Source organism: Galeopterus variegatus, unplaced genomic scaffold, assembly GCF_000696425.1.
Source record: "Galeopterus variegatus unplaced genomic scaffold, G_variegatus-3.0.2 Scaffold2565, whole genome shotgun sequence".
Lineage (NCBI taxonomy): Eukaryota > Metazoa > Chordata > Mammalia > Dermoptera > Cynocephalidae > Galeopterus > Galeopterus variegatus.
In genome coordinates, this window is record NW_007728676.1 from 89478 (window position 1) to 99461 (window position 9984).

Sequence of the window (9984 nt, forward strand, 5' to 3'; positions counted from 1 at the left end):
GAAAAAAAAAAAAAAAAAAAAAAAAAAAAAAAAAAAATCACTGGTTTTATATACACCTTATACACATAGGCTGAAGGTGATTTTATACAATATTTTTAATAATTTTGTGCATAAAACAAAGTTTGTGTACATAAGATCAGGTGTGGAACTTTCACTTGTGGTGTCATCCACACAAAAAAGTTCTGAATTTTGGAGCATTTTGTTTTTGTTTCCCCCCCCCCACCCTTTGTTTGTTTATTTACTTTTAGCTCCCACAAATAAGTGAGAACAGGTAGTATTTCTTTCTGTGCCTGACTTGTTTCACTGAATATAATTTTCTCTAAGTCCATCCATGTTGTTGCAAATAGTACTATTTCATTTTTCTTTATGGCACAGTAGTACTCCATTGGGTAGATATACCACAGTTTCCTTATCCACTCATCTGATGAATTTTGGATCATTTTGGATTTCGGGTTTTCAGATTAGAAATGCTCAATCTGTAGAAACCTGCAATAACTGATTCAAAGAAAAGGCAATACCAAAATCATCAGGTGAAAAAATAGGGAAGAGGATATTTACAAAACTCAAGATCACCACCAGATTCCTTCCATGTATAAAAAGAAGGTACCTTTACAAGGAAGAGAGAGGGCAAACACCACCTTCACCAAGTGACCAATTTAGCATTACCAATGAGACAAACCAACATTATGTGGGCATAACGTGATGTAGTGGGAAACACATATCACAACTTATGTAATAATTCTATCAAAAAATATTAACCCGGGCCGAGCCCGTGGCGCACTTGGGAGAGTGCGGCGCTGGGAGCGCAGCGCCGCTCCCACCGTGGGTTCGGATCCTATATAAGAACGGCCGATGCGCTCACTGGCTGAGCGCGGTGTGGGCGACACCACACCAAGGGTTGCGATCCCCTTACCGATCACGAAAAAGACAAAAAAATATATATATATATTAACCTGGATATAATCGCAAGGAAGCAGACTATGGAACAGACTACAAGAAAATTAGGTGGGACTCAAAAAAACATCAATATCATAAAAGACCAAAAACAAAGGTGAGAGGAAATGTCTTAAAATAAAGAAGACTAAAGGCAGATTACGAAGGAACTTTTGAGGACAATGAGAGAAATATGAATATAAACTGTACATAAGATAGTTGTATTATACAAAATGTTCAATTTCTTGAGTGCGATATTGACAGTGTGGTTATGTAGGAAAATGTCCTTGTTCTCAGGATCCACAGCTTAGGAGATACTTGAAGTGTCATAATGCCTGCAACTTATTTTCAAATGGTTTAGCCTAGAAAAAAGTGTACAAATGTATCACAAGAAAGAAAAAGCAAACGTAGCAAAACAATATTTGGTGAATCTAAGTGAAGGGTATACAGGAATTCATTATCCTATTGTTTTAAAATTTTCCATATGTTGGAATTTTTCAAAATAAAACTTTGAGGGGAAATAGAGAAAAAACAAGACAAACAATAAAAGACAATCTATTTCCAATAAATATGCCTGCCTTCTCCAAACTGGAAACTTTCAGGAATTTGAAATTGATAATTGTTCATGGATTCCTATGAAATGACAATTATGTCAGTTTTTATTTCCCTTTCTCAAAGAATTTGTTTTGCTTTTACTAAAATATTTTATCAGCTTTATTAAAAATAACATTTACAAAGAAACTAAAACTTGATATAAGAGACTACACTGTAATTACAAAAGTTAAATTCATTTCACAAACACACATAGCTCTCCTCTAATGGCAAAGACCATACCCGTCTCCTGGGAATTGGACAGCGGATATCCGGTTGGTCACCAAAGTTCTTGTAGGTGATGTAGTTTTCAGAGCAGATTAACACTCCACTTGGACCATCTGACCCTCCTGGAACTGTCAAGAGAAAATAAAACTTCAGTGACTGTACGTAAGCACGAATTTCTTTAGCTTTCAATTCCTCTCCCTCAGCACAACTTAATGAAGAAAGTATGAGGTAAGCTGAGAAAGACTCCAACTGCTTCTTTTTCCTGATGCTCATGGTAGATAAAGACAGAACATACTTTGTGTTTATATGGAAGGTTTGGGTGATCTCAGCCTGGATAACTCATCCAAATTTTTACCTCCAAGCCCAGAACTCAGTTCTCAGCTTCAGACCTATAATCTAATCACTTACTGGACATAAACATTCCATAGGCACTTTAAAAATACAGTGTGGGACTGGCCAGTTAGCTCAGTTGGTTAGAGTGTGGTGTTGTAACACCAAGGTCAAGGGTTTGGATCCCCATACCAGCCAGTAGCAAATAAATACATAGATAAATGACAACATGAATCTTTTCATGAACTTTTCGAAGACCCCTTGTATAGTCTTCCTTTGGTCTTTTAATGTAATGAATTAAACTGATATTGATTTTCTAATGGAAAGCTATCTTTGAGCTCCTATAAAATTATTTACCTATGATGCATTTAAAACACTATTGAATTCAATTTGTTAAAACATTAAGATTCTTCTATCTATAATCATAAGCATTAACTAGCCTATAAGTTTTTCTTGTTACTGTCCTTCCTGGTTTTGGTACTGAAATCATATTAGGCTCATGAAGTGGTACAGTAGCTTTTATTCTTTTTCTAGTCCCCGGAGAATAGTGTTTTAAAAAAGAATACATACCCTTTGACAAGATAAAAGCTTCCCTGAAAATCCTGGACCTTAAATCTTTTAGGGGAGAAATGTTTGACTACTACTCCAATTTCTTTAATGAATGTTGGTCTATTCAGGTTCTTAATTTCTCTCTGGATCAATTTTGGCAATAGTTCAAAATGTTTCTATATTTCATGTAAGTTTTCAAATTCATGCATACATTGTTTTATCTCGTTGGGTTTGTCCATTTCACTTGTCTTTTCAAATAACTAGGTTTGAATGACAGGGAATAACTGAGTACAGCCGAATTATCACAGTTACCAACAGTAATCAATATTCCCAACTGACTGCTTTCTTTGTCCTTTCCTCCCAGCTCTCACTAGGCTATAAAGTTTACTAAGGAGCTAGATACTCTTTATCCACACGACACTTTTTATCACTCCACCACATGAACTTCTAACTTTGCCAAAACATAAACAAGGTACTCAGGTTTACTATAAATGGATAAATTTCCAAATTGTATTAAGTAAAACCTATTAAGTTTGGGCATAAAATAGACCAAGTAAAAGACTACAAAGCAGCTGAGAGAGAGAAGTACCTGTAATAAGGAAGTTGCCATGTTCCTCCAAAGGTTCACTGTATTTTCGAACCACATGATTTAAACCAAGATCTAGCTCATAGAAAGTAAGTGTCTGCTGGGTGTTAGCTGCTGCTTCCCCCGTTGGATCATTGTCTGCTTCCTATAGAGAAGTACACACAGAGACTAATTAGTAGCATAAAACTGAAGAACTTTTAGATCTGGAAAGGACACCAGGTCTCCTCATTTTAAAAACAAAGAAACATAGGTCCATAGATGCCAAATGGTTTGACAAAGTTCATGCTACTAAATAATGGCAAAGCGAGAACAAGAACCCAAATCTCCAAATTCTGGATCCAGAGCTCTCCATACTAGAGGATACTGTCTTTCATTCATCAAGGCAAAGAATGGTATGCTCTGCCTTTTACTACCTCCATGTGAAAAAACACCTCAAACACAGCTTCACCTTTTTCATGAAGCTTTTCCCATTAAATACCTTGTTTCTGTAAGGAAGTTGTTTAAATCAAAACAAAGGCTGTTATATAGTCAATTAAGCTCTAAAACATTCCACAGAATTTCAGTAAGGCATTTGTAATACGGAAAAGTTCTGTTAGCAGGATATAATTAGGATACGAACAAGGCAGAAAACAATCTTAGGAAAACACTGAGGTGACTGGAAGAAATCCAGAAAAGAGAAAGACATGGTCCCCATTACCTCATAATCCATTTCCAGACAAGCAAACATTGGATTTTCAAATCCTACATCTACTCCAACCACATGATACACTAAAGTGTTCGCTTTGTGGGCCTCCAGGGGAGATGAAATGGTAAGTCGGGCTGCAGCATCTCTATTCAAGATATATACCAATTTCTGTTTCTCAATGGCACCTTATAGATAAAGGAGACAAAACAGAAGATTGCCAGGTAAGGAGCAGACAAACTTACAGAAAGTTAGATTTATATCATGACTATTTTCATATTCTTATTAAAAGCCAGTACTAACTCTACAAGTATAGTTAACTCTGGATTCTGCTAACATTAGAATAGACAACAGCATCATTTTGGCCCCCTCCTTCCTAATAGGGATCTTAATATCCCACTAACTCTTCAAAATGTATTAATGTGCCCTACATTTAAGGATATTGGGGAACTAAACAATAACTCATACAAGTGTTAGCTTTATTCTTTGAATTATATCTAGTGATTTTGTGACCACTCAGACAGAGCTGCCCTCTAGAGGCCTGATCAGATACACAGAATTTTCTTCAAGAATTTCTCAGAGAAGAGACATGAATGTGAATCATCACTTCAGGCTAATGAAAGCAACCATATTCACTCTACCTTTTCACTGCAGTCTTTTTACTACAGGTAAAGTAAGAAACTGAACAATAACTACTTCGAACTAGATGGGATGCTAAGTCATGCTAAGACTTTTCCCATTGTTTTAAAAGAAAATGCAAAAATTTTTTTTAAAGGAAATGCAACTTCAAACCATAGAGTAAATCCAAATATGAGGCCAAACTTTACTCATGTAAGTGATGCAGTAGCACACTGTCAAGATCATAGCATTGTTATCCTAAACTGAGCATTTGTAATAATCAGAGATGCGTTGAATAGAGCAAGTCACTCACTAATCATAACAGCTCGCCCTTTGGGATCCACAGCTAAGAACTGGCCAGGAACGATGCGGCGGCATCCACTCTTGCCAAAGGTTTCTTGGTGAATTTTCTCAAACATATTCTTAGATGGCTGATATTCCAAGATAACAATCCGACCTGAGTCACTGCCAACTACGATGTAGTCTTTGGTGCCACCTGTCAGTCTAAAGGCCATGAGCGACCGGATAACACCAAATACTTCCACAGTGAGTAGGGTATGTACTTTGCCAGTGTTGGGGTCCGGGCGAAGCAGCTCCAAGATCTTCCCACGGGAAACAACAATTTCCTGTTGTTTAGTTCCTAGATCACCAAAAAAATAAAGATCATAAACAGCCAGAACTAGTCTCAAAAGCAAACCGGATAAGACCGGCCAGTTAGCTCAGTTGGTTAGGGAACGGTTCTGCAAACACCAACGTCCAGGGTTTGATCCCTGTACTGGCCAGCCGCCAAAAAAAAACTAAAAAAAAAAAAAGTAAACTCGATAGATCAAAAAGCCACTAAAGATAAACATAATTAAATGAGTTGAGGACCCAAAGTTTTAAGTTAATTTATTCCATTTGAAAAAATACTTCTCCTAGAATTAAACTGATTTAACAAAAGTGATATCAAAGAAAGCTTTTTTAAAATGGTCACAAGTTACTTTTTTAAAAACTTGTATTTTCCTAAGATTTGCCATCAAGCTGCACAATTGAGAATTGTGCATAAAGGATATTAATGTATAATATCTAGCAACTTCAAAAGATTAAAATTTTCCAAAGGTTCTTTAAGGCTACTGCTGTTCTAAGAAATTATTATATTAACTTTCAATGCAGTTTGAAAAGTCTTAAGGAACTTTTAAAACTGCCATCTAAAACATACTCTTCATAATTTCTAAACGCTTTCCTAAGAACTTCACTTCTACCTCCAAATGCATAACAGCCAACTTTGTCCCCACCTCTCCTTGCCTGTTATGTAATTCTACCCGGATGAGCTGTCATCAACTGTAAATGTTTAAAATAGGTTCCTCCTACCACAAACCACCCTCCAGTCTCAATTAACCTGCTATCAACATTACTGTTTATTTTTTCTGCCACTCAGGCTACAAACTCGTGTCCTTCACTTTCTTTTTATTCCCACTGCCCTAGTCTAGGTTTTCATTATCTAATGCCTGTTTTCCTATCCAATCTGTTATCCCACCCTCTACCCATCCCAACCCATCCTCATTTGTAAAATGCCACTATTTATCAGACCAGCTTACTTTCAAAAGTCCTTTGGGAATCAGGTAAGATCAAATACTCCAAAGTGCTTTGGAAACGGTAAAGTATTAAATAAATTACAATGTTCTCTGATGGGTTAAGAAAAAATTCTCTTTCTATAAATTGTTTTAGAAGAAAAGGGGAGTTTGCACGGGAAAAGGAATCTGAAGGATAAAATTAGTAATATTAAAAATACGCTTTCATCAAAAATTCTATTCAGACCCCAGCTGAGAGTCATTGCATTATATAATGAACAGTCAATCACAAATCCCCAAATTTATGTATATGTATCGTTTCTTTCATAAAATGTAGCAATAATAACTAACTTATTCAAGTAAACCCCTAAGATCCACAGTAAGAGTCATAATAAGGATCACAGAAAATAATGCCAACATGAAATGTGCATTCTGTGCAGTCAATCAGGTTCCTCCTGCTCAGCTGCCATAATAGGTATTCAGATTTGAACCTCAACAAAATTATATAATACTCTACATAATCATGAACCTCCTGCATTACTTGGGATTAACTTAACTCACAAACGTTAAATCAACTAATTTCAATATAGTTTTAATTTTATACACATTAGTACCTCAGTTTCTACAACTCTATTGCCTAATATTTCTTAACCTGATATTAGAATTTTCACACAACTTGGCCTTAATTCACCTTTCCAAAAAAATATACCCTGCTACTCCAGCTCACAATGCATGGCACAAAGTGGGTGGTGAACAAACATCAGCAAATGATCTCATTCTGTACAAGCAGCACTCCCTACCTAAACTGCACTTTCCCTTCTCTGTCCTTATATAAAAGTCCTATTATCTCCTCAAGTACCAAGCTAAGATCCAACCTTCCCTTTTTAAAACTACTCTCTCTAATAACCTGACAGACACCTTTAGAAATTCTTTTTATCCAACTTGATGTCAAATTCAAGATCAAGGATCATGTCTTACAATATCTTGTTATGCCTCACAGCAGCAAGCACACAGCTTGGCACAAAGTAGGTGGCCAAGAAATGTGTATTTATACAACATGAGCTAGGAAATACATCTGAAATTAGGTTTCAGATAACACATCTCAACACGAAATCTCATAGATTACAATCCAGATATGGATTGTTCACACTTACCAAGAATTGTTTTCTCCAAGAGACAAGATATGTGCTAATTCACTTAAATTCAGAAAGATAGCAACTTGAGAACTTACCAGAAAAGTTGCCATGAATGGCAAAGCTGATGCCAGTGGCTCGCTGCAAGGTCAGGTTGTACAGGAACATGGTGGTGGCAAAACTGAGCCACAAAGAACTTCAGGCCTTGGTTATACCAACAGTACGAAGTCAAAGCAAGCTAAGGGCACAGAAAAACAAAAATAGCTGGGAAATTGTTATTTTAACAAATATTTCTATATGGAAATTTCTGGTCGAAGGCAGCAGAACCAGTAGAGCAAGGCCTATTGAGGAACATTTTATAATTAAAAGTACCTTCTATATGCTAGACACAATGCTATATACTTTGTCTCTAATCTCGCAAAAACCCTAAAGTATGCAGTATTATATTCATCTTATAGATAAGGAAACTGAGACTCGGGAGTTAAATCACCTGCATAAGGTCCTATAACAAGGAGCGAATATGTCAAGAGCTGGGATGTATACCATTAATGCAACACTATATACATTCATATGATTAAGAATTATGTGTTACACATTCACAATTCAGAATTCAAAAGCAAGTGCTGGCCGGTGGCTTACTTGGGAGAGTGTGGTGCTAATAACACCAAGGTCAAGGATTCAGATCTCTGTACCAGCCAGCTGCCAAAAAAAAAAAAAAAAAAACCCCACAGAATTTAAAAGCCCAACAAAAAACTCCCCTTGAACCATTCCCTAGACATCCAATTCTCCCTGGCAGAATCAATTTTATTATGCTGCACTATATTCTTCCAGATATTTTTTATATATACAAGCAAAAACATAAATTTATGCTGTATTTATCCCCTTTTCAATCAAAGGTTGAGAACTATATTTTATACAGTCACACTGTACTGCAACCTATTTTTATTATTTTATTAAAGTCGAGATAGCAATGAACAAAGGGCTTTCTCATTTTCATTTCAAGCTGCAGAGCACTCCAGTGAATGGGCATATAATAATCATTTAGCCAATAGCCTACTGATGAACAATCAGGTTGCTTCCAATCTCTTGCTATTATGACTACTGCAAAGAAAAATTCCTTGTACGTAGATCATTTATACATGCATGAGTATATCACTAAGATTAATCCCTAGAAGTGGTATTGCTGGATTGAGGGATTCATACATTTGAATTTTGATAGATACCGCCAAATTGGCTTTCAAAGAGACTTACCAATTTGCATGCCCAGAAATGTATGAGTCCCTGTTTCCCCACAATCAGACAAACTGATGTTAAGACTTTTGACCTTCGCTAATCTAACAGATGAAAATTGGTATATTAATGTAGTTTTCCTCTGTATCTCTTATATAGCTCTATACTTGAGGAGTGATTAGAATTTAAACCAACTCACCGTCAAAAAACAAATAAAACTGAATTCCTGCCACATCAGGAGGAAGCCTCCCTAAAGCAGTATAACGTCACAACAAAAAATTCCTTCTCAAAAAACAAAACACTGAAGACTGCACAGAGGTACCTCTGCCATAAAGAATTATATAAAACTGGGCTGGCCAGTTAGCTCAATTGGTTAGAGAACGGTGCTAATAACACCAAGGTCGAGGGTTCAGATCCCCATACTCACCAGCCCCCACAAAGAAGAAGAAAAAAAGAAAAGAATTACCCAAAACTACACCTATAAACACAGTTACTGTTAAAAAAAAATGAATTATTTTCCCCCAATGTAATTATTTAGAGACAAAAGCAAGGTATACTGAAAAATACAAAGTCACTGCTGTGCAATTAACATCAAATTTGATTCTGCTGTTAAACCAGAGAAAAGAATTATGAACAAATGTCCTCATAACTATTTCTGGGCTGGGCTAAAGCAGGGTGACAAGATCAATCCTCTAGACTGGAAATGGATCCTAAGAGAGAGAAATCTGTCTACTTGAGACTAAAAAACAGCTTTAATGCTCTTTTAGGATCACAGGGAAAGATAAAGGAAAAGATCTGAGGTTGAAAGAGGGTGCAGAAACGACCAAGAAGAAAAACAGAGAAAAACAGAGGAAACCAGAAGCCATTTCCCAAACCCTGAACAGCACCCCCCAAGCTACTTTTCATTCTCTGCACCTGACCGGAAGAATTCAGCCTACTTTCCCTTTTCTTTATACTGACGCCATCCATTACAAACCCTTGGAATTCATCTTCCCCAAACCCAGTTGGATCCAGGTTCTCCAGCTACACTTTTATCTTGGGTAATAGAGAAAGGTGCATTTTGGAGAAAGATCAGTCCAGATCTACATTAACAGCCAAAATTGAGTAAACTTTGTGACTTCCCCCACGTCTGTCTGTGATTAGTACAAAAAGCCTGTGTGATTGCTAATTCCATCCTTTCTGCATGTTCCAAGGGAACATCACCGCGTTGAAGCTCTGCAAAGTCTATCTTCAAGACTAGATCGTGCACGGGAGAAAACTGCGCTGCAGAGGAGGAAACAAGTTGCCCACTTACTAAAACACAAATTCAAATCAGAGATTTGGCTCCAAAGACTGTTTCCGATATTTACGCTTATTAACACGCTCGATCTTTCCACCTATCCCGTCACTGTACCGTTTACTCTCTCCAGAGGGAAACGTCCCTCCCGCTCCTTCTCACACCTCCCCCTCCCCCAGTCTCAGAGGTCCCAGGGGCCTAAAAGACAAACAATCTCTACAAGCCTTATTTTGAGCCAGGACTTGTTCCCATCCCACGAACAGACGCAGGACGCGAAT

The 9984-nt window shown here is 37.0% G+C and overlaps 1 protein-coding gene across 1 annotated transcript in view; it reads right to left on the reverse strand.

Annotated features, from left to right (window-relative positions):
- SF3B3 (splicing factor 3b, subunit 3, 130kDa) overlaps nt 1-7403 on the reverse strand; it is a 41622-nt gene extending 34219 nt beyond the window's left edge. Inside the window, exons 1-5 of the mRNA XM_008582314.1 lie at nt 7299-7403; nt 4831-5157; nt 3915-4087; nt 3221-3362; nt 1768-1880 (exon numbers count right to left, since the gene is read on the reverse strand). Of these exons, the coding sequence (XP_008580536.1) occupies nt 1768-1880; nt 3221-3362; nt 3915-4087; nt 4831-5157; nt 7299-7368 (825 nt within the window). The 5' untranslated portion in view covers nt 7369-7403. The remainder of the gene's footprint in view (nt 1-1767; nt 1881-3220; nt 3363-3914; nt 4088-4830; nt 5158-7298) is intronic.
- Between the last annotated feature and the right edge of the window lie 2581 nt (nt 7404-9984).